Source organism: Ambystoma mexicanum, chromosome 1p (genome assembly GCF_040938575.1).
Source record: "Ambystoma mexicanum isolate Mex_15411 chromosome 1p, UKY_AmexF1_1, whole genome shotgun sequence".
NCBI classification, from domain to species: domain Eukaryota; kingdom Metazoa; phylum Chordata; class Amphibia; order Caudata; family Ambystomatidae; genus Ambystoma; species Ambystoma mexicanum.
The window spans coordinates 141,601,212-141,626,039 of record NC_090921.1 but is presented as its reverse complement, the minus strand read 5'-3'; the positions used below and the strand labels follow the sequence as shown (position 1 = coordinate 141,626,039).

The window sequence follows — 24,828 nt, the reverse complement described above, 5'->3', positions numbered from 1 at the left end:
ACGCCATGAACGCACAGTACCAGGACCTGGGGGAGGTTCTGGCCTGCTCCCCCCTGGAAGCCAATATCCTTGCAGCATGCATCCCCTGCAGGGCTACCTCCACGTTATATCAGACCCTCAACTCCTTCAGCACCAAAGAGCTCACCAATCTGAAGGGGAAATGGGAAAGGGACATTGGCGTTCTGGAGCAGGAGGAATGGGTGGAGGCCCTGATGTTCCCTTGTGAGATCGGTATTGAGGCAAAACTTCGCCTGATCCAGCTCAGGGTACTGCAGCGGTCCTATTATTCCCGCACCACACTGGCTAGATGGAGCGGAGAGGATGCGGAAGCCTGCCTTAGATGCCAACGTGAAAGGGGCACTTTTTTCCATACAATCTGGGAGTGTTCGGTAGTGCAGTCCTTCTGGGTGGGGTGCATACGCAGGATCTCTGCAACAGTAGGATCCCAAATACCACTGGTCCCAAAGCTGGCACTGCTTGGGATATGGGGGGAACTGGGCCTCACTAAGCATGAAAAACTGTTCACGGCTGTGGCACTGGGGGTGGGCAAGAGACTAATTGCAGCAAACTGGGGATCAGCGGCAGTACTGAGCCTAGTCCGATGGGCAAACGAGGTCACCAGGTGCGCCTCTTTGGAGCGCCGAATTTACACAGCAAGAGGCTGCCCACGCAAGTTCCAAAGGTCTGGGGCAAATGGTTGGACGAACAATGAAATGGCCTCTCCCCTCCCCCCACTGACACCCCTCCTTTTTCTCCACCCCACTTTTACCGCCGGCGGAGTAACCCGGGAAGGCCCGCTTGACCCCCACCACAACTAGGGTGGACTCGGCGGTAAGTGACTATTTACACCACTGAATTAATTGCCTTCCGCTTAATGTTGTAGGTATGTTTTTGCACTTGTTAAAACAATAAAATATGCTTAAAAACAAAAAGTCTCTTAAATCCAAGATGGGTCTCAATCCTCCGTCCTTATTGGGGATTAGAAAATATGGGGAGTACCAACCCTTGTTCCTCTCCGCTACAGGTACTGGTTCTATAGCACCTTTCTCTAGCAGGGTTAACATCTCCAGCAAAAGGAGCGGATCTGGAACTTTCAAAGAGTTGTTCCCCGGTGGATGACTCTGAGGTTCTTGCAGAAAAGGGAGTCAGTAACCTTTGGCAATTGTTTCCAATGCCCATGCACCTGAAGTACTAGCCTGCCATTCTGTCAGATGCGGTGACGATCTGCCTCCTTCTGCAGTCTTGCGAACAAAGACCTCAGAGGGATTTTGGGGCAGCTTACGCAGTGGATGAAGGTAAGGCAGCTGCTGCTGTTGTGGTCTTAGTACTTCTTCCCCGTCCACCACGGGGGAATCTTCTTTGTCCTCTTTGAGCTGGCTGTCCTCTGCCCCTTCCAAATGTGGAGCAGCGGTGAAAGGACCTATCCCTTCAGGGTGTACCCGTGGGGAGGTTTGGAGGCTGTCTGATTGAAGCCCCAAGGGACTTGGCTGCCGCCTTGGAAGTTTGCCGCTTCTCCAAACTCTCATCAGCTTTGTTCCCGAATAAATGATGCCCGTCAAAGGGCATGTTGAGAAGCCTGGATTGTATGTTTGGGTCAAATCCTGACTTTCTCAACCAGGCAAATCTGCACATCACTATACTTGCTGCCATAGTTCTGCTGATACTGTCAACAGAGTTGAGACCAGTCTGGAGGGATTTGCAGATTGCATCTTTCGCATCCTTGACAATGTTACGCAATCTGTCTTGCTCTTCCCCTTCGGGTCTATGGTCAGCCGCCATAGAAATGCATTCCCAAAGGGTGTGTGTGTAAACCTTGCATGTAGCACTGGCCGATTTCAATGCCTTACTCCCGGCTGAAAACACTTTCTTGGCCATGGCGTTGTAACGCTTGTCGTCCCTATCCTGAGGTATTGTCGGATAGGCATTTTGCCTACTTATGGAGGTGGCTGTCTGAACCACCAGGCTTTCTGGCATTGGATGCTTGGAAAGGTAATAAGGGTCAGAGCTTGAAACCCTGTACTTTGACAGCCGGGATAACTTCTGGTGCTTTCCAGTTAGTAGTGACATGCCTTTGTAAGGCTTAACGGAAGGGTGCTATTGGGTCCTCTTGTGGCCCTCTGTCCAAGATATCGGTAAGATCGTCTTGTTCAAACACTGGTGTAGGTCTTGACCACCCCATGTACTCCATAACCCTTGACATCAGTTGCCTGTATGTGATTTCAGCATGGTCAACTGGGTCAGCCCTGCCAAATTCAACCTCTGTTGAGGTGTCTATTCCACTAGCCTCATACAGGCATTCCTGTAAGTTCTTGATACGTGAATCTTCTGAAACCAATGCCTCAGGCACTGATGGTGTTCCATATTCTAACCCAAAGGGTCTGGCTTCATCAGCAGATTCCTCTGCATCTTCATAAATAGAAGAGAGGGATTTGAAAAAATCAGATCATGGCAAGGGTGTATATGTCTTCTCCAGTGAAGTTTTCATGATGTTTGTCGTCAGGGGAGTTGAAGACCTTCGACGGCTGCGGCGATGGCTTTGCAATATGTGGCATTGAGGAGGTCGACACTCGAAGCGTAGATGGCTTCTCCGAAGCTATCAGCACCGGTGACGTCGATGACGATGTTGAGTCTTTCGGCATCAATGATGTTGGTGGTTCTGTCCTCGAGGGGACTTCTTCTCGACTCATGATATTTTTTGATCGCTCCCGAGGAGTCTTCTCCGCCGGGTCCGAAGACGCATAGCTCTTGTGTTTACAAGGTGTAGTTGAGGGGGCCAAGACCGCCTTCTCGAACACCTTTAACATCCGTAATCAAAACTCTCCCCACTGTGCCGGCGAACTTGAGTTAGTGGGGCAAAGGATGGAGATCTGTGGCGACATTTCTTTCCGTGTCTAGAGGTCAAATAGTGGTGTGAACCACTTCGAGACCTAGAACGGTTATGCTTTCTTGGACGAGGAGAAACTGTTCTCGACTCGTCCAAAGTTTTTTGCTTTTTTTGATAGAGTGCAAGGGGAATTGTGTGTCCTATCTGCCGCCAGCTTCCCTCTACATTCTCTCAGGGCTTTGGCTGTCATAGAAAGGCAGTCTTCAAACTCTGACGATGGGTGAGTCAACCGCAGGCACCACAGGCAGATCATGTGAGGGTCTGTTACGGACATCTTTGCACCGCAGTCACAGCATTTTATTAAACCGGATCTCGGGGTGGATGATGCCGAAGACGAAGCCATCGTCGAAGATTGTTGAAATTTCTCCAAGAAATTTCAAAGATATTCCTGTCAAGGAACGAGGCTTACCGCATCCGAAGCGTAAGCATTGAAAAACGTAACTGAGGTCAACGGAGGACTCCGAGGGACATCCAGTCGACAGGTATCGACTCACAGCACCCCCTGCTGACATTTATTTTTTCGGAAGCAGCAAAGCTAGGATATTGGAAATATCAAAGATAAGGAATACGTGGGAGGACACAATCCATTCATAATACCTGGTTTACTCAGCATTCACAGGAAAGGAAGTGAGGTGAACAGTGGAAACAGAAATAAGATAGAAATATTGCATGGCGAACTGAAAAAGGAAAAGAATTGAGTAGGACCGGTCTGACGCAGAGTAAGAGAGTAAGGGAGTGAGGTTTCGGAGAGCATGGGGCAGAGTCAATGGCGTTGCTGCACCATGCGCATGCACCCCGCCTCCACGTACACATTCTTAAATTTGTTTCGGTCTCATCCCTTCTCCACGGACACCCTGATACGTATGGAGGAAAGGGGACTGGACATAGAAGTAGAGGTGGGGTGTGCATTTAGCCTTGTGGTGTTCACCACTGGCACCTTATGCATAAGTACACTAGCCTTCTTACATATTTTACTATACAGGCCTTTTTATATGGCCTGTTCATGTACTGACATGATCTGGCATTAATTGGACCAGGCTGTCTGCTGCTTAAATCTGTGCTGTATTGCTGTATGTTCTCAAATTGCTTTTATAGTTTGACTGTATTGTCATATGCATTCATATTCTGGGGTGATACCTTTAAATATACTGTTTTTTTAAAATATGAGCGGTTCTCAGGACACCTCTGCATATGTTCAAAAGGCTTCTGCTTTCTTGTAGCATAAATGATTTGGGTATTACATCTGAGCGTTCAAAGATGGACAACTCTTTTGAACACTCAGACGTAATACCCAAATCATTCATCAACTCACAAACAATTCTACATCCAATGCACTACATCTCACAACATGTCTCATGCATGTTGACTTTTGAATGATGACAAATAGACTGAAACTTAACCCACCAAAACTAGGATCTTAGGATCTGTGGAAACATATTACCGAACCCTTTGCCAATCCCCTGTCCTCAGGAAATGAGATAATACCTTCTGCCTTTGACCACGGGTCAAAACGACAGGTTAAAGCCATCACAGCAAGATGCTTCTTTCAACTCCAAAATATCCAACGGATCATACCTTACCTGGCCTTCATGCACATATTGCACTGGTACTCTAAAGATTAGGCTATGCTAACATGTTCTTTTTGAGGAATTACACAGTGAACAGGCTAAAAAGTGTCCAGAAAATGTCAGCTAGACTTCTTCTGAGACATCAAAGAAACAAACACATCATCCTACTCACACGCCACTAACTCCTGATGAAATGGAGGATCCACTTCAAAACACAGTGCATAGCCCAGCTTGCCTTTCATGCAGGGGCCTAGAATTCAACACAAGGACATTAATTCACTATAAAGTGTCAAGAATGCTTCAATCTGGCAATGCAGCCCTAATAACAATCCAAAGCTTCAACCAGGAGGATCTTCCTTCTCCTTCCTCTCAACTCTAGAATTCTACAAGCGCAAAGGAAAACCATCTTGCCCTAAAAACACACAAAAAACCTACCTATTTAAGTGACACCAGTACAAGAACAGCACAGAATTACTCAGTCAACAGCTAGACAGTATTGGTAGCACTGACAAGACAGAACCTCCTCTGCATAAATAATACAAAGATATATGGAATCTACACGCAACATGTCAAACATCGACTATGGGAGATCAGATCAGATTCAATCTAGTTATCCCGGGAGCCATTAAATCGAATTGGACTAACATTCTGGTGAAAATACAATGGCCCAGTACACAACACATTAGCCAAAGTACACAGCGGATGAACCCTGCTCAGGTCTGTCTTTGCTTCCCTTTATACTAAACCAGAACAATAAGAACCCTTCTTTACAAATACAATAACCAAATACTGCAACAATGCCAGACCCAAAATTCCTGTACTAAAAGGCTCCCTCTCACCCAATGATTCCTCTGACCTACTCTAATTGACTCTCATCCTCATCTCTCTCCACCTTACTCTACTCACACAATCAACCACAATACATTATACTAAGTAACACTATCCCACACCCTGCCCAAGCCATTGGATAAATATGTTCTTGCAGTGCTGACTGCAAATAATCGAAAGTGGGCTCTCCCTTCTAGATACAATGCATCCCTGTCTCTTTGCTACTGCCCACTGTGAGAAACCAAAGGGTTTCTCACTATCAGGGGCATCAGGCGGGAAAGGTTAGGCCCAGAACAAGGAGTCATTTGTGTGGGTGGTAGTATACATAAGTATGGGGGAGGTGACTTTGGGTGCAAAGGTAAAAGGCTATCAGTTTTCCTTAATGTTGCCTCTCAGAGATCTACTGAGTTCAGTGTTCAAAATGGAGGATTGGGCTCGAACCCAGGCCAAGATGGTGGATCTTTGCAGCAGGGTTCCAATCTAGAATGTTAAGGGAAGATAGCTTTGACTGCCCATTCTAAACTGCCTTTCATCACTAGCCTTTTGAATAAGTAGTCAAGTTTTCGTTTAGCTCCAAAGAAACCACCTTTATGAACTTTTCAAGCTAAAAGAACCTGGCAAGCTGTGGTGTGATCTCCAATCAACAACAAATTGGTGGGAGCGCAGCATTTTGACAATTGTAGCTAAGTGTTTAGTTTAGTTAAATTTAGCTTTGAACTTTGAGTAGAGTAATTTGGCGCAACAGACTTTGTGGAACTTAAATGAAAAGGAATAATTAACTATTTGGTCCTGGAACTTGAAACCGCTCTAAATTGAAAAGCTAAGGGGATGCATGTTTTAGAAAAGAAGCAGTAAATGCAGTGCAGGCGTAGCATGAGACAGTGTGTGCATTTGGACAACTGCTAGGACATTTACTTGTTCTAACCACTCTGCAGCGCTGAAGAAGTAAATTTTGAGGTTGGGCAGGATGCGGGTCCTTGGGAAGGAAACTGAGCATTTCTTCATAATCCGTTTAAGCTCGCGTTAGTCACCTGCGAGTGTGAACGGACGAACGAACGAACGTTCAGCCGCCCTAAGCAGCGTTTAGTACGGCGGTAAGCACATGACGGAAGGAAGACTTCATGCGCGGATGATTTTTTCGGGTACAAAGTAAGGTTTAACACGTACCCGAAACGCAGCACGCATTTGTTTTTTTATGAGGTGTAATACGATTTCCGGAAAGACACAGGTATTTACGTCGGATTGTGCGCGCATACGCTTTTCAACTGGCGACGGCCCTATTACTGTGAAACTTGGGTAATGTAGTTTGGAGAAGAGCTTTTAGGTATTTAGGCTAATGTTATACAGTGCGACCTTGGAGTGATGAAAAACAAACAATTACTAGCAGTAAGATGGTACAAGAAACACATCTGAATCTGGGTTTTGAATGTTAGGAGATAAATACTTAAGAAACCAACTTTAAGAAGGTTGAAGTGAAAAGGTGTTTGTTACCAGAAGTTCAGAAAATGAAAAACCCTTACAGATTGCAAAGCAGCTAAGGCTAAAAGGTTACAACTCCTCCAGGCAAATAGAGGATGAGACACAGGTACACTGAAGTTTTACAAAATAAGAATGTTTGTTGTGATTCAAATGCAATTATGTATTATTAACCCCTTTCACTCCCATGCAGGGTGCAGGTGTGAAACAAGAAGAGCTCCTGTGTTGTTTGTTGTTTTATCCGATTTCCCCTTTCCCCCTCTAACTGAACTGATCTCCACTGTAATTCAAAAGTAGGGCACAGTGCAGCTGGTGAGGGACTGTGGGGTCCAGCAGCTCCTACGCAAGGCAAGATGAGGACCTACGACTCACATACTGGTCCGCGGGAATCTCTCTCTCGGGTGGCCAGGGCACAGCCATCGCCTTTGGATCCAGACCCTGGGGGTGGACCAGTGCAGGGGGATTGCCTTGGTGAGGGGTGTTCGGGGAGTGAGGCTTAGACAACCGATGGTGAGACGCGGTATTCCCCTTTTCCCGTACCCAAGACCCATCCTATTTAATATTTTATAGTATCCTCCAACGTCCCAACCCCCCCCCCCTTTTATACACAAACACTGGGCATAGGAAGAGGGCGATTGAGAGTAAAGAGGCTAAGCCTTACATATCTCATTGGACATGTCCCACTAATCAGGTCAGGCAAAGTTAGGCACTTGACTTTAATTATAAAATCTGATACCCATTAGCTCTCCACACACAAACAAAAGGTGTAACATAGAGACACACTCTGAGCAAGGTGGAACACGAGAAGGAGCAGAACTTCTGGAGCAAAGGCGACCCTACTGGAGCAGAGTTACTGACAGAGGGACGAGAGCAAAGGATAGAGAAACCCAGGAGATCCCTGCAGGAGGTTGTTGCCTCCCAAGAGCTGTGAAAGATACGCGGAGAAGGCCAAATCCCAGAAAAGTAAACTGAATTGTGTTTCAAGGGTGCCAGCAACCCGCACGGGTGAACGATAGAGTTGGAGAGGCAAGGCCAAGCCTCTGGTATTAACCTTGACTCGTGTATTAAAACCGCAAAGACAAGAAAGGAATGCACACAGCCTGTGAGTTGGCGAACAACATGAAACGCTGGTGTGTGTTAAGTAAGATTGAAGGTGCAACAGTATATCTCACAATTGAAGGCTGTATGTGTGTGCATGAGATGCGAAAGAAGGCATACCTGTGGGGAACTTTAAAATTACCGATAACTGTGAAGCCAGTGATACAGAGTAGCGGAGTGGTCCGGCAAAAATAAGTAGCCCACTCAAAAGTCTCTGTGAAAGGTGAAATGTTTTATTATAAAGCGACTAAGTGAATGAACTCTAAAATGCATAATGATCAAGATTAACCCCGACAAAAGGGGAAGTGAAAAGGTGAATGTTGAACTTTTGTGTGTGTGATACTGAACTTCCCAGACTAAAAACCACTGGGGCAAATAACACAGAGTCTGACCTGAAGGGAAAGTGGAAGTGGTCCTTCGGAGGTCCATAGTAATAACCTTGCACATTCTAAAGTCTTCGATATCAGAAAAAGGTGCGACACAACTGAGGGAGACTGAAAATGTGAAAAATGATGGTAAGGGAACCCCTAACAAATGTGAATTAAACTTGGGGAAGGGATCCCCTGCAAGTGCTGTGATTGAAAGGTCCACGCCCAACCGATGTTGACCTACGTGAAGCCTTTGCTTTGAGAGGTCCGAGCTCGACCGAGGGAGACCTGCGTGAACTTTGTTGAACTGTGAAATAACTTTTGAAAGCTGGAATAAGTGACTTTAACATGGAAGGTCAAGCAACTTCAATCCATGTTTTGAACTGCCTTTGTTTTGAGAACCTGAGCCAGAATGTGTTATCCTGAGTACAGGGACCACCTTACTCTGTGCTGTCCAACGTGGGAAGGAGAGATGACTCAGCCACATTGAGTCTTTATGTTATGACACTAATTTTTCTTTGCATGTATATTCCTCTTTACCACACTTTTTGTATAAGAGATAGGGCAGGCATTAGGTTTTGTTATTATAGGCCATCTTTGATTTGACAGAGATTGACTCGGACTGTGTTTCTTTATTATTTGATGGTAGAGACTACTCATTTATAGCTATAGGTTAAAGCAGGATTTTTTCCAAACCCCAAAAGTTGAATAAAGGTTTTGAAATTGTATGTCTTGTGTCAGTGTCATACTTGTGTGATACCATGTCTCCCTTACACCACCTATACTTACTCTCACACTTAGAACTAGGGTATGCCCAGCTTGCAAGCATCAACCCACAGGATTTGCATCTGCCTCTCCCTCTATCCCATTAAGCCTCTTTCTTTGCAGGGGCAGGTGAAGCGAGGTGGTAAAAATGACAGATGTGCGCTATAGAAGACCTTTACATAATGAACCTGACAGTAATCAAGTCTTTGTACCAGCTTAGCTTACCAGTCTGCTTCAAGGTCTCTCCCAACCCCCAGCAGTGTTTGAGCCATCACTCACCTTCACATGCAGTTTGACGAAAGAGGCACTGCCTTTGAGCCAGCCCGGAAGTCTTCCACCAGCTCCACATCCACTGCCGTGCACCTCCTTGCTGAAGTCTGCCCCTTGTGTCAGCACCAGTGAGTGATTCAGGCCACACCAGATGTCAATGGGCCGCTTCAGGTATCGCACCTGCAGAGAAAGAGAGAGCGGCAGTGCCCATTGCTGCAACGTACCCTGGCTGCACATGGGGCAGCTCTCAGAGATGAGTTTTAATTTATTGTGTATGGAATGGCAGAATCCTTAGGGCTGTGAGAAGGATGAAACCCGCCCTCAAAACATTAACCCCTTCAAGACATGAACCTAAAAATCAGCAGCACATGCCGGGTGGTAGGTCAACAGGGTTGTCTCAATATTGGTTATCTCTTGTGCACTGGTGCTGCCTCTAAAAGGCTGCCGATCTAGTCAAACCATATAGATAGCAGAGATGTTTAGTCCACCCACTGGAAATATATGAAGAAACCTAAGCCACCAGTACACTGTACGCTGAGTGAGAGTGTGAGGAATGCATGCACTGTATGCTTTTATGAGAGCCATGAGAATGTATGGAGCATATTAACCAGGTTACTCACCATAGTGACCACCTTACTCCTAGTCCATAGTTCCCTTTCGTCCATACTTATGGGACATTCCTCCGTCCTGTGGGGCGAGACAGGAGCGCTTTGCAAAAGCATCCAAAAATGTTCACAATTTTTTTAGTCCTTCCTCTCTTTCTACGCGGGGACCCGGCACACGGCCGTAACCCCACCCATCTCGGCTCCGCCCCGCGCATCGCCCATCAGTCCTTTTCTATCGCCGGGTCAGAGACTCTTTAGCAATAACAGAGGAACCTTATTAGAGGGGACGGCAGGCGGGTCGTATGGAGGAAAGGGGACTATGGACTAGGAGTAAGGTGGTCAGTACGGTGAGTAACCTGGTTATACTCCTAAGTCCCGTCCCCTTTCCTCCATACTTATGGGAGATTCCCAAGCACTCCTTACAGGAACTATGGGTGGATGGAAAAAAAAACCTTACTGGAACTGGTTCTTCAGCACAGCCTGACCAAACTGGGCATCAGCTCTTGAACTCAGGTCTAGAAAATAATGTTTACAAAAAGCCGACGGGGAGGCCCAAGTAGCCACCTTTGCGATGGTCTCCCAGGGAACATATTTCTGAAAGGCAACTGCGGCTGCCTTGCCCCGCACAAGATGTGCATGAATACCTTTAGGAGGCGTCAGCCCTTGAACGGTGTAAAACTTTGTAATGTAGGCCACGATCCACCGGGAGATGGTCGCCTTAGAGGTCTGCTTTCCTTGTGGATTACCAAAAGTGACAAACAGTTGAGAAGAGCTCCTAAGTTCGGAAGTCCTGTCAAGCTAGAACTTAAGAGCCCTTCTAACATCCAGACAGTGTAGAACCCTTTCTGCCTTTGAAGTGGGGTTTCGAAAAAAGACCGGCATGGTAATAGACTGGTTTAGATGAAATTCAGAAACCACCTTTGGCAAGAAAGTAGGGTTTGTCCGTAGGACCACCTTATCCTTGTGAAAAGCCAAGAAGGGATGTTCCACCGACAAAGCTTGGAGTTCGCTCACGCGCCTTGCCGAAGTGATGCCGAACTCCTACACCTGAGGCCGATGGCGTAGTTGTAGGGTAAGCGCCCAAAATGGCCACTGTGGTCGTGGCAGGAACGGCCGCCATTTTGCCATAACCTGAGGGGAACTGCGGCACGTGTGGAAGTGAGGCAGGGGTCCCCATCGGTGGATCGGGGGTCTTAATCTTAGCCTTTACATAAGGAACCTCGGCCGAGCCGGTACTATGAGGCCTGGAATGTTTCTGCAACATACCAATAGCCAAACTAGCCTACACAGGAAGGACCCCGGCACTGCCGGTAAGGGAAGAACTTTTACTCCCTGCCACCTCAACAGTTCTGGCGTCACCACAAGAACTATCTTCACCGATAAGGCCTTGGGAGGCCTCTCAGAAATGTTGGTTGCTTTAGCCTCTGCACGAGGGACCTCGGACCCAGGTCCAGTAACAGCCTTACTGGCGTGGGCCTCGAACATCCGTTCGTTAACACCAAGCCCAGCCGAGGCCTCGGGGTGCACCCCGGTACTTTAGAGGGAAGCCGAAAACGAGGCCTCAGAGCGAGCTACGGTACCCCACGATTCAGTAGAACAGGGTCTACAGGTAGCCCCCACAGGAGGGGCATCGGAGCGTGCTCTGGTATCCACAGGCCCCTTACGGAGACCCTCGGAGAAAACTCTGGTACAATTATTAGGCCCAGAAGGCACCTCAAGGCAATCCCCGGTGACAGAGCGATCAACGCTCCTCCCGATGCGGGAAGAGCCCGGAAAGGTATCTCCCGGCCGGGGTGCTCTGAAAAGTAAAGAACTTACCGGGCATTTCTTCTTTCCGTCGATAAACACCTGAAAATGCGAAGGAGGAGTACGTCGAAACACCTCCTCCCACCGCTCCAACCGACGTTGAAGTGCCCGGACCGAAAGGGAGTCACAATAAAAACAGGAGTCCCAACGGTGATCCGGACCCAAACACTCTAAGCAAAGAGGATGGGGGTCCGCCCTCGCGAAGCGTCAGTGACACGATGAACAATCTGGAAAGTCTAGTTTGAACGACATAGACAGACTAGTAAAAGATCGCTAGCGAGAGCCAGAGAGGAGGAAAAAGGAAGATCTTCCGAGGATGCAAGCGCGTCCAGTCCCAATCGAGCGGAGAAAAGGACTGATGGGCGATGCACAGGGCGGAGCCGAGATGGACGGGGTTACGGCCGCGTGTCGGGCCCCGCGTAGAAAGAGAGGAAGGACTAAAATGTGTTTTTGAAATGTTTGGATGCTTTTGCAAAGCGCTCCGGTCCTGTCCCACAGGACGGAGGAATGTCCCATAAGTATGGAGGAAGGGGGCGGGACGTAGGAGTAAATGGGATTCTGAATACTAGTTTGACCAAGGTGTAAATAGAATACACTGGAGGTGCATTGCATTTAGATAAGTAGTAAGAAAGATGCATGAACTATGCTGCTGCTTGGAAAGATAGGAAATGTCTTCAGTATGTACCTCATGCTTGCCATCGACCTGGCTGTATATAGTCCGAGTAAGAGTGGATGATGTTAACAAATCTAATCACTTGAGCTCACAGGATGGAAACCCCACACACAGAGATCTACAATAATAATCACTTGCCATAGATCTAGGTCACTGTGATATAATGTACATGCTTGTGTGTATGCGTATACTGTATCTTATATGCCAAACAAAATCTACCTGTGACAAAACAGAGTGCTGCATAATAATAAAGTTACTCACCGTAGTGACTACCTTACTCCTAGTCCATAGTCCCCTTTCCTCCATTCTAATGGGACATTCCTCCGTCCTGTGGGACGGGACCGGAGCACTTTGTAAAAAGCATCACATTTTTCAAAAATGGGTCCTTCCTCTCTTTTTACGCAGGGTACCGCACGCGACCGTAACCCCGCCCTCATTAGCTCCGCCCAGCGCATCGCCCATCAGGCCTTTTCTATCGCCAGGTCTGAGACCTTTAAGAAATAACAGAGGAAACTTATTAGAGGGGACGGCGGGAGGTGTTATGGAGGAAAAGGGACTATGGACTAGGAGTAAGGTAGTCACTACCGTGAGTAACTTTATTATACTCCTACATTCTGTCCCCTTTCCTCCATACTTATGGGAGATTCCCAAGCACTCCTCACAGAAATTGGGTGGATGGAAAACTCCTTATTGAAACAGGTTTTTTAGCACAGCTTGACCGAACTGAGCATCAGCTCTGGAACGCAGGTCTAGACAGTAATGCCTACAAAAAGCCGATGGGGAGGCCCACGTAGACGCTTTCCCGATGGTCTCCCAGGGGACATACTTTTGGAAGTCAACAGCAGCCGCCTTGCCCCGTACAAGATGAGCATGAATCCCTTTTGGCAGTTGAAGGCTCTGAACAGCGTACGCCTCTGCAATACAGGCAGCAATACATCTGGAGATGGTCGCTTTCGAGGCCGGCTTACCTTGCGGATTACCGAAAGACATCAAAAGCTGAGAAAAGTTCCTAAACCCAGATGTTCGGTTCAGATAGAACTTAAGAGCTCTTCTAACGTCTAGGCAATGCAAAACCCTCTCAGCCTCTGAGGCTGGGTTTGGGAAGAAGACAGGCGAGGAGATTGACTGATTCAGATGAAAATCAGAGACCACTTTTGGAAGGAAGGAAGGATTCGTCCTCAGGACAACCTTATCCTTATGAAGAACCAGGAAGGGATGCTCCAACGACAAGTCCTGGAGCTCACTCACCCGCCTTGACGAAGTCACAGCCATCAAAGACACTTTCCACGAAAGGTACTTCAGGTCTACCGTAGCCATGGGCTCAAAGGGCTTATGGCACAAGGCCGTAAGGACCACATTCAGATCCCATGTTGGATGCGGTTTGCGAACAGGAGGGTAAAGGTGCATGAGGCCTGCAAAGTGTCTTTTAATGACTGGATTTGACAGCGAAAAATAGTACTGATCCCTGGACAGATAAGTGGCAATAGCCGACAGATAAGTCCTGCAGGACAAGACATGAATGCCAGACTCTGCCAGATGTGAAACAAAGGACAGAACTGCATCGATCATATCCTCCCTGGGGTCCAGCTGCCTAGCCAAACACCAGTGGCAGAACCGGAGCCATTTACTTTTATACTGAGATCTCGTTGAGGGCTTCCTGGCTGCCTGAATAATGCGCATGTTATCTGCGGACAAATTGAGGCGCTCTAAGGATCTGTACGCAGGCACCATGCCGCCAAGTTGAACGATTGTGGGGAGGGGTGCCACAACTACCGATCGCTCTGCTGAAGCAGGTTGGGAGCCATCGGAAGTCTGATTGGCGCACACACCGATAGATGCTGAAGCTATGAAAACCAAAACCTGGCCGCCCACAACAGTGCTATGAACAGAAGAGAACAATTCACTGTGCCCCTCAGCTTGGAAAGCGCCCGATGACTCATGGCAGAGGCAGAAAAGCATAGGGCCTAATATTGTGCCAGGAAATATCAAAAGCATCTCCTAGAGAGGAGGCTCCCAGCCCGTTTCTGGAGGCATACAGGGGAATCTTCATGTATGTACACGTTGCGAAGAGGTCCACTTCTGCAGTGCCCCAAAAATGGAAAATCTGTAAGAAGACCTCTGTGTTCCGTTCCCACTCGTAGCTGACATTGTTCGTCGGCTGAGGGCATTTGCAGTAACATTCAGCTGGCCGGGGATGTGTACTGCCACCAGCCAGATGCCATGCTGAACAGCCCATTCTCAAATCTGAATGGCAAGATCCACAAGAGGAGGGGACTTGGTACCCCCCTGCTTGTCGATATAAAACATGGACGCCACATTGTCTGTGCGGACACGGACCACTTTGTTGACAATGACAGGCTTGAACGCTTTCAGTGCCGGGAATATTGCCAGGAGCTCCAAGTGATTTATATGAAGCTGTCTGTCCTGCGGCGACCAGAGATCAGAAACCTGAAGAAGATCCAATGTCGCACCCCAACCCAGAAGGGAGGAGTCCGTTGTGACCATCAATAACCAGCAGGGGTCTTGAAAAGCCGTGCCACTGACAGATTGCTGAGAGAAGACCACCACAGGAGGTCTATCCTCATGAAGGATGGAACCAGGATCATTTTGGAGTCTGGATCCACTGCTTGGCGCCAAAAACTCCCAAGAGCCATCTGCGTCCTCCTCATCTTGAGACGAGCAAGAGGAAGAGCCAGTACGCACGAGGACATGAGGACCAGAAGATTCTGAAACCACCAGGCCGACATGCTCTCCGACCGCATAAACACCTGACACGTGGCCAACAGATACGCCATTCTGTCTCTGCTCAGATATACTCTGCAGTCAATCGTGTTCCAACGAAAACCCAGGAAAATCAAGTCCTGAGAGACCGTCATGGAGGATTTCCACCAGTTCACCGACAGCCCATGGTGGAACAGGAGCTGGAGGAGAGACTGAAGGTTGTTCTTGGCTGATAGAGGACAAGGACTGCGCAGCAGCCAATCGTTCAAATACGGATACATATGGATACCCTGTAGCCGAAGATAAGCTGCGATGACCGACATCATCTTCGTAAAGACACGTGGTGCTCAGCTGAGGCCAAACGGAGCACACGAAACTGAAAATGCTCCTCCCCCATGGAAAACCAAATAAGGATATGCATATAAGCATCCTGAAGGTCCACCATGCTGAGGACTTTATCTGACAGGGCGTGATCATCTTGAATTTCTCTTGGGGGAGAGAGAGATTCAACTGGGAAAGGTCTAGGATGGTGCGCAGGCCAGCCTGGTTGGGCTTGGGCACCGTAAACAGCTGGGAGTAGAAGCCCTCCCCTCGCTCCCCTAGGGGTATGGGTTCCTCTGCCCTGAGATCCAGAAGCTTCTGGATCTCTGCTCTGAGGGAGGACGACACCGACTGCTGGAAGGGAAGATTGAAGGGTGGGGTAGGGGGAAGGGGCAAGCGGGGGACTGAGAAGACCCACCGGTCCTCGGTGATGGTCTGCCACGCCTCCCAATGAGACGCAATGCGCCCTCCCACCGGGATCTCGTGCGAGTGCAGAAATTACTCATTTAGCTGGTTTTTCGGTGGCTGTACCACCAGAAATGAGGAGGAGGATGAGGATCGAGAGAAAAACCGGCCCATTGCTGACGCCGACGGGAGTTTCCTGTTGGAGTATTGACTCTACACGTCTTCCGATCCAGAAACCCCCGAAAACCAGAGGAAGGCTGAGGCTGCAAAGACATCATCTACGCGCTGAAAGGCGGTTTCACCAAGACGGACAGGGACTTGGCGGTCTGAGTGCTGTCCTTAGTCTTGGTCAGCTCAACGTCTGTCGATGAATGAAAAAGCTCTTTGCTGTCAAAAAGAACTTTATCCTGCAACTCTTTGGAAAACTTTGCGGCATGAAGCCAAGCCTGACGAGGGGTGTCCACGCCACACATGAGGCCCCAAGCCGAGGTGTCAACATGATGCGCCACAGCCTCAAGCATATCCTGCACCAGGACCCTGGCATCTGACAACCCCGCTCTAAAATCATCTAGTTTATTTGCGGGGATGAATTCCTCAAATTCCGACAGACCTTTCCACATTTTCATATTCGCCCCCACACAAGCTCCGCGTTCGCTTGACGCAACTGCAGGCTGAATTAGCAAAGATCTTCCGCCTCAAAGAGTCAAGAAGTTTGTCTTCTTTGGCCAGAACCTGGGCTGCCGCTGTAGATGATACTGAAGCCGGTCTGGATTGTAACGTGGCAGCCGCCACCACTGTGGAGGAAGGGGGCGGACAAGATGTTAAGGCTACCTCTTCGAAGAATGAGGCCTATAACGAGCGTCAATCATTTTGTTAACAATCAGTCCAGAGTGTGGTTTCTCCCAGACCTTACCGACCTCGGCCAAAATGTCCTTCTGGAAGAACAAGTCGGTATGTTCCAGAGGAGACAAGGTGAACGCAGTCGTGGAAGGCGCTAAAAGAGCGGGGCTGGTCCTCGCTGTCCTGATCCCCCTGTGTGTCATCCAACACATCCGGGTCAAGCTGCGTCGCATCTGGCCCTGCTGAAGATTTGTCCACTGGAGACAAGCGAGGAAAGGGAGGGAGAGCCAGAGGCGGTCCGGCCGGTAGAAGCAGACCCGCCGGCACCACCGGTGCCGCGGCAGGAACCGACGGCGCAGGAGCCACTGGAGGGCATATATCCCTAAACAAACCACGGAAATACTCCTTCATGTGGTCGGAGTGCATAAGCCTTTGAGATTTTCCAAAAAAGGCATCCTCCGCCGACGGTTTAGGCGTGACAGGAGGGGGCCTCTCATGAGCAGAGTAACTCCAGGGGTGCAAGGGAGAGGGCTGCCAAGAAGGTCCTTCTCCACTCGACTCAACATAGATCAAGGACGCAGATGCCACAGGGAGCGAGACCGTGTGCGGTAAAGGCATCCGAGCGTTCCAATCATACACTGGACGAAAAGGATGCGCACAAGGAAAACGATGTTCAGATGAAAAACCGCTCCCAGCACCCAAAGCCGATGGCGTAGGTGTAAGGGAGGAATTCAAAATGGCTACCGTAGTCTTGGCGGGAACGGCTGCCATTTTGTCAGCACCTGAGGAGAACTGCGACACATGTGGGAGTGAGGCAGGGGTCTCCACAGACGGGTCAGGGGTCTTCATTTTAGCCTTGAGACAAGGAACCTCGGCAGAGCCGGTACTGTGTGGCCTAGGATGTTTCTGAGACATGCTATCAGCAAAATTAGCCTCCAACGGAGGGACCTCGGCCACGCCGGTAACAGAGGAATTCCGGTCAGAGACCTTACTCTGCGCCCCCTCGACAGAACTGGTGTTACCACCCGAGTGGGAACGATGAGAACACCTCACCAACAAGACCTTTACAGGCCTCTCAAAACTGTTGGTCACCTTAGCCTCAAACAGAGGAACCTCAGACCCAAGTCCAGTAACAGCCCCCTCACGAGGGGCCTCGAACCTTAGTTCGGTACAGAAAACCTCGACAGAGCCCTCAGGGTGTACCCCGGTCTCTGTATGGGAAGCTCCAGACAAGGAGACCTCGAAGCAAGCTCCGGTACCCATCGCCTCAGTAGAACTGGACCCACAAACAGCCCCCACAGGAGGGACCTCAGATTGTAATCCGGTGTCAATAGGCCCCTTACGGAGGCCCTCGGAGAAAACTCTGGTACACTTATTAGGCCTAGAAGGCACTTCAGGGGACACCCCGGTAACAGAGCTTTTGAAGCTCCTCCTGGACCAGGAAGACCCCGGGAAGGAGTCTCCTGGTCGGGGTGCTCTAAAAACTAAAGAACGTACCGGGTGTCTCTTCTTCTCGTCGATGAAGCTCAGAAAATACAGAGGAAGAGCGCGTTGAAACACCTCCTCCCACCGCTCCAGATGACGATGAAGCGCCTGGACCGAAAGGGAATTGCAGTAAAAGCACAAGTCCCAATGGTGGTCTGAACCCCAACAATCTAAACAAAGAGGATGGGGATCTACCCGAGCAAAGCGTTGATCACAGGAAGAACAATTGGGAAAATCTAACCAGAACGGCATACAGAGACTACTATGCGACTGCTAAGCCGGAGCAGTAGGAAGGACACTGGAAAGAAAAAATCTCCCAAAGATGCAAGTACATCCAGTCCCGATCATGCAGAGAAAAGGACTGATGGGCGATGCGCTGGGCGGAGCTAAGGAGGGCAGGGTAACGGCCGTGTGCGGTAACCTGCGTAAAAAGAGAGGAAGGACACATTTTTGAAAAATGTGATGCTTTTTACAAAGTGCTCCGGTCCCGTCCCACAGGACGGAGGAATGTCCCATAACTATGGAGGAAAGGGGACGGGGCGTAGGAGTACATGGGAATACAGTAATAGAGAGCCTAGTCCTTGAAAAGTAGATTTGGAAGGACACAGAGAGGTGCCATATGGAAGGCTACAGATTAAGGAGGGAAAGGTGAACCCAGTCCTGATGCTCTCCAGAGGTCACCTGGCACAAGCATCTTGGACAACCTTCATGTGATGCACAGTGTCAAGTATACAGGACTCTCTAGCAGGTGAATAAGTCGGAGGGAAAAAGAGTTATAACATTTACAACCTAACACAGTACTCCTTCACTTAATGGGTATTATAAATGAATTTCACTGTGCTACTTCCCACGTAAGGCCTTTAACAATCTAGCACTGCACACCCTTAACTTTACTTCTTGTTATACTGCACACCCTAGATTAGATCCTACTGAGACAGCATACACCACTCCTTGTTCCCTCTACCACTGTACACCTTAGGCCCGAGGTCTACATCCTGCTGCTCTCCAGATGTTTTGGACTACAATGCCCATGTTCCCACACGGTCAGGGCTGATGGGAGTAGCAGTCAAAAACATCTATAAAGTTAAATGTTGCAGTCCTCGGCCTTGGACTTTGCTTCCTCTGGCACTGTGTATCCTAGATTTCCTCAACGGAAACTTCACAGACTAGATCTTGCTCACTGTGGCACGACACATCTTAGATTATGCTCCCTTTGCCACTGCACATCCTACATTACCTCTAAAAGACTGTGTACAGACTAGACCTTGCTCATTCTGTCACTGCTGACTTCACGTCATGCTTCTCTTCATACCACAAATTACCTCTCTCTGAAAACTGAACAGTCAAGAACCTGTTCACTTTGCCGCTGCACCCTTCAGGCCCTGCTTCTCTTCACAACCTAGATTATCTCCCAAAGAAACTGCAAAGACTAGACCTTGATCATTCTGGCACAGCCCACCGTAGGCCTTGCTTCTCTGTACACTCTAGACTACCTCCCACTGAAACTGCGCAGACTAGCCCTTGCTTGCTTCAGAACTGCATATCTCAGGCTTTCATTTTCTTCATAACCTAGATTACCTCCCACTGAAACTGCACAGACCAGAGCTTGCTCATTCTGGCATGGTATACATTAGGCCTTGCTTCTCTGCTCACCCTAAATTACCTCCCATTGAAACTGCAAAGACTAGACCTTGCATATTCTGGCATGGCATACCTTAGTCCTTGCTTCTCTGAACACCCCAGATTACCTCACACTGACACTACAAAGAACATACCTTGCTCATGTTGGCACTGCACATTCTAGATCTTGTTTCCCTGCACATCCTGCATTACCTCCCACTGAACTGCACAGACTAAATAGTGCACACTTTTACTGCACACCCCCACACTGCTTGCTTCAGGCCCAATTCCAAAGGGTCCCTTCAACGTTTCCTCTAATTATTATTGTATATGTGCCATAATAGAATACTTGTGTGCAAATCTGTAACTAGTGTGCACAACTGACCCATGCAGTGACCCACCTTGCATGCAACTATACCTTGGATGCTGATATGCAATCTGTAATCCGAACGCTCTGGTGCATGCCAAAAAGTTCATGATAAAGAATGCAATTGAAAATAGTATTATTTGTGTCTTCGCTAACAGCAAAGAGACTGTGGAACTGAATGCGCAAGTTAGCAAAAATTGTTCAATAGTCCATACTAATCACTAACGATATTTAAATGATTATACAAGAAGAACTTTTTTTTAATGACAATGCATTATTGTGTCTTCACTCAAAGCAAAGAGGCCATGCAAATGAATTGTCAAGTATGTTAAAAGTATATAAGGAACAAGTTACTTACCTGTAACTGTTGTTCTCCAGCATGGGTCTGGCATGGATTCACATGCTCATGAATATTCCCCGTCGTCAGGCTGGGAATCCTCGGTAAAGAAAAAACCAGTATCAGTTTCGTTTCTGATCTGTCTTTCGTAGTAACAACCAATCACTGGTCTCTGCGTCATACTGACCACAGCCAATGACTGCCCTCTACCTAAGCACCGCCTCTGGCAGCCATCTTCAGATTTGGAAGCACGTGAAGTGGCAGTATGACCAAGTGAAGAGCCGCAGAGGGGTAGGCGGGAGGGTTCGCATGTGAATCCATGCCAGACCCATGCTGGAGAACAACAGTTACAGGTAAGTAACTTGTTCCTTCTCCAGCATGGGGTCTGGCATGGATTCACATGCTCATGAATAAAGAATACATAGCAGTACACACATGCACAACCACGGGAGGTGGCAAAGGCTCAACATTAAGCATTGCATCAAACTCAACATTAAGCATCTTACCTCCTCACCAGGCTCACCTCAGGCGAACAGGTTGCGCAGCACTGCTTGGCAGACCCTGGACTCCTCCCTGGAATCCCGATCGACGCAGTAGAACTTCGTGAAGGTGTGCGTCGACCTCCACGTAGCAGCCCTGCATATGTCCAGCAGGGGCACACCAGAAAGGAACGCCGTGGTAGCTGCGATCGCTCTGGTGGAATGGGCTCTCGGACGGCCGGGCAGCGGTCGGTTTGCCAACCGATGACAGTACATGATACAGCCGGAGAGCCATCTGGAAATGGAAGCCTTCGAGAGAGCCTTCCCCTGATTGACAGGTCCAAAGTTCACAAAGAGTTGTGACGTCTTCCGAAAACACTTCGTGCGGTCCACGTAGAACTTCAGCGCTCTAGCCACATCCAGCGAGTGCAAAGTCCTCTCAGCCGGCGACGAAGGCGACGGGAAGAATACAGGCAACACCAAGGGTTCGTTGAGATGGAAGTCCGACGGTACCTTGGGCATGAAGGAGGGGTGCGTCCTGAGCACCACCCTCGTGTCGTGAAAAGTCAAGTACGGGGCCTTGCAGGAAAGGGCCTGGATCTCTCCCACCCGTCGTGCGGAGGTGATGGCCACAAGAAACGCTGTCTTCCACGACAGAAACTTCAACGGGGCCGAGTGCAGAGGCTCGAACGGAGGTCCCATGAGCTTGGTCAGCACCACGTTGAGCTCCCACGCCGGGGCCGGAGCCTTCACCGGCGGGAAAGATCTGAACAGTCCCTTCATGAACTCTTTCACCAGACGATGAGACCACAAGGACGTCCGTCCCGTGGTCCTGGTGTATCGGGAGATCGCAGCCAGATGAATTTTGATGGACGCGTGTGCCAGTCCAGCTTTGGCCAGAGTCAGCAGGTACGGCAGAACTTGGGGAGCCGTAATCCGTAGAGGGTTAATCTTCTGTGCGTGGCACCAGACAGAGAACCTCTTCCATTTGTGTCCGTAGCATTTAAGAGTCGAGGACGCCCTGGCCTTTGCAAGAACCTCTCTGCAGTCGGCCGGTATGTCGTATCCTCCAAACTCTAGCGCTGCAGGAGCCAGGCCTGCAAGTTCAGCGATTTCGGGTCCTGGTGGAGGATGGCGCCTCCTTCCCTGGAGAGCAGATCCGCGTCCACCGGCAGCTTGATTGGCGGGGACGCTGACAAATCCAGAAGGTCTGGGAACCATATCTGCCTCGGCCACGCAGGTGCGACGAGGATCATCCTGCACCGTGACCTCTTGAGCTGGTTGACGAGCCGGATTAGCAGTGGCAAAGGAGGGAACGCGTAGAGGAACAGGCCCTCCCAGGGGAACGAGAAAGCATCGCCCATGCTCCTCGCCTGGGGAAACCTGCTGGCGAACCTCCGGCACTTGGAGTTCGTCGCCGTCGCGAACAGGTCGATCTGGGGAGTGCCCCACCGTCGGAAGAGGCGATCCACTAGATCCTGCCGTAGTTCCCACTCGTGGCACGAGCGCAGCTCCCTGCTGAGTGAGTCGGCGATGGTGTTTTTTATCCCTGCCAGATGAAATGGCACCAGAAACATCCCTTGGGCGACTGCCCAATGCCACAGGTCCTGCGCCTCCTTGGACAGTGCTGGGGACCTGGTTCCGCCCTGTTTTCTGATGTAAAACATGGTGGTGGTGTTGTCGGTGAAGATCCTCACCACCTTGCCCTTGAGGGACGGAAGGAAGGACCTGAGGGCCCAAAACACTGCACGGAGCTCCAGGACGTTGATATGTAAAGATTTCTCCGTCGGGAGCCAAAGGCCCCTTGCGTGTAGATTTTCGGTGTGCGCTCCCCACCCTTCCAGGGAGGCATCCGTGGTCACTGTCTCCTGGTGGGCTGGGGTCTGGAAGTCCATGCCCGCCGTCAGATGCGCGCGGGTGTCCCACCACCGGATCGCTCGTCGGAAACTCTCGTCGAGTGTGATCCTTTCCTCGAAGCTGCCCGTCGTTTGGATCCAGTGCGCGTCCAGGAACTCCTGCAACGGGCGCATCCGGAGCCTGCACATGGGAATGAGGTAGATGCAGGAAGACATCATTCCGAGGAGGGACTTGATGGACCTCACCTTGGCCGCGTCGGCCACCAACATCCGTTGCACCTTGCCCAGGATGGTCCTGGTCCTCTCCTCCGACGGGGAGGCCAGAAGGGACACTGTGTTGAGCCTCGCTCCCAGAAACAGAGCGTCTTGCGCGGGTACCAGGTGGGATTTGGCGTAGTTCACGGAGAATCCCAGGTCCGTGAGAAGTTGGGCGGTCCTTGCCGTGTGAACCACGGCGAGCTCCCTCGTCTTGGCTCGGATGAGCCAGTCGTCCAGGTAGGGGTAGACGTGGATCACCTCGTGGCGCAGCTGCGCCGCCACCGGTGCGAGGCACTTGGTGAACACCCTGGGTGCCGACCGTAGACCGAAGGGGAGGGCTTTGAACTGGTAATGACGCCCTTGGACCACAAACCTGAGGAATTTTCGGTGCCCCTTTAGGATGGGAATATGGAAGTAGGCATCCTCCAAATCCAACGACGACAGGAAGTCTCCTTCCTCCAGCTGACCCAGGACGTGCTGGAGGGTGACCATCCGAAACTTTTGCGCCTTGATGAACTTGTTCAGACGTCGCAGGTCCAGGATGGGGCGCCATCCCCCCGTCTTCTTCTTCACGAGGAAGTATCTCAAGTACACTCCGGAGCCCCGAAGCCTCTTTGGGACGAGTTCGATGGCGCCCTTCCTGAGCATCGCCTTTACCTCCAGGAGAAGTTGAGGGACGTGAAGTTCTTTCCTGGCCACGGGGGGGACGCGTGGACACCTTCTTTGAAACTCGAGCGCGTGGCCCCGGGCCAAGGCGTCCAGCACCCAACGGTCGGTGGAGATGGACTCCCACACGCTGACGAAGCTCGCCAGCCGGCCTCCCACCGGGGTGCTTCGGTGGGGGCCCGACCCCACGGTCGGTTCAATCCTGCTTGGACGAGGCTTTGCCGCCTCAACCTCCTTGGCGACGACGGCGGAGTCCGCCAGACTTGCCTCGTCCGCTGTAGGCCTCCTGAGACGACGAGCGGGCCGCTTGACGGTAGGTGGAGAAACCGCCGCCGGAACCTTTGGAGGCGCCCTTGCCTCCGCTGCTCCGAAAGGGCGTCCGTCGTTGCTGCAGAACTCCCAGGGCCCGGGCCGTCTCAGTGTCCGCTTTAATGGCCTGAAGGGAATCGTCCACTGTTTTGCCAAACAGGTTGTTCCCATCGAAGGGCCTGTCCAGGACTCTGGTCTGAACGTCTTGACGGAAGTCCGTAGCCTTGAGCCATCCACGCCGCCTAAGGCAAACGCTGTTGCCCAACTGGCGGAACCCAGTGTCGGCGATGTCCGTCGCGACGGTAATGGCGTGGTCCGAAGCCACCTCACCTTCCTGCAGGATTTCCAGGGCCTCTGTCCTCTTGTCGTCCGGCAGGAAGTCCAGCAGGGGAGCCAGTTTGTACCAGAGCTCCCTGTCGTAGCGGGCCACGATAGCCAAGGCGTTGGCCGCTTTAATCGTCGTCGCTGCCGACGAGATGACTCTGCGTCCCATAGCGTCCAATTTCTTTCCCTCAACGTCCGGTGGGGAAGTCGATGTGGAGGCCGCACCCCCCCCGCTTTCTTCCTGGCCGTCGCAGAGACGATGGAGTCCGGGGTAGGCTGCGCCCGGAGGCACAGGGGGGCCGTGTCCGGGACCCGGTACTTCTTCTCGTACCGGTCTCTTCTAGCTGGTGTCGTTGAAGGGTTCTTGAGGAGGGTGAGGCCCTCATCCCAAATGTCGTCCAATAGAGGCACTGAGAGGACCGTCTTCCTCTTGGCCTCGCGCCGCTGATAAAGGAAACCTTCCTTCTTCTTCTCCTCAGGGCAGAGTTGAAAAAGCTCG

At 50.2% G+C, this 24,828-nt stretch overlaps 1 protein-coding gene across 4 annotated transcripts in view; it reads right to left on the bottom strand.

Moving 5' to 3' along the window:
• The window catches only part of FBXO24 (F-box protein 24), a 1,263,390-nt gene that overhangs the window by 430,673 nt on the left and 807,889 nt on the right, over positions 1-24,828 (bottom strand). For all 4 annotated transcript variants that reach the window (XM_069645164.1, XM_069645169.1, XM_069645177.1 and 1 more), the window contains one exon: positions 9,267-9,437. In XM_069645164.1, the coding sequence (XP_069501265.1) occupies positions 9,267-9,437 (171 nt within the window). The remainder of the gene's footprint in view (positions 1-9,266; positions 9,438-24,828) is intronic.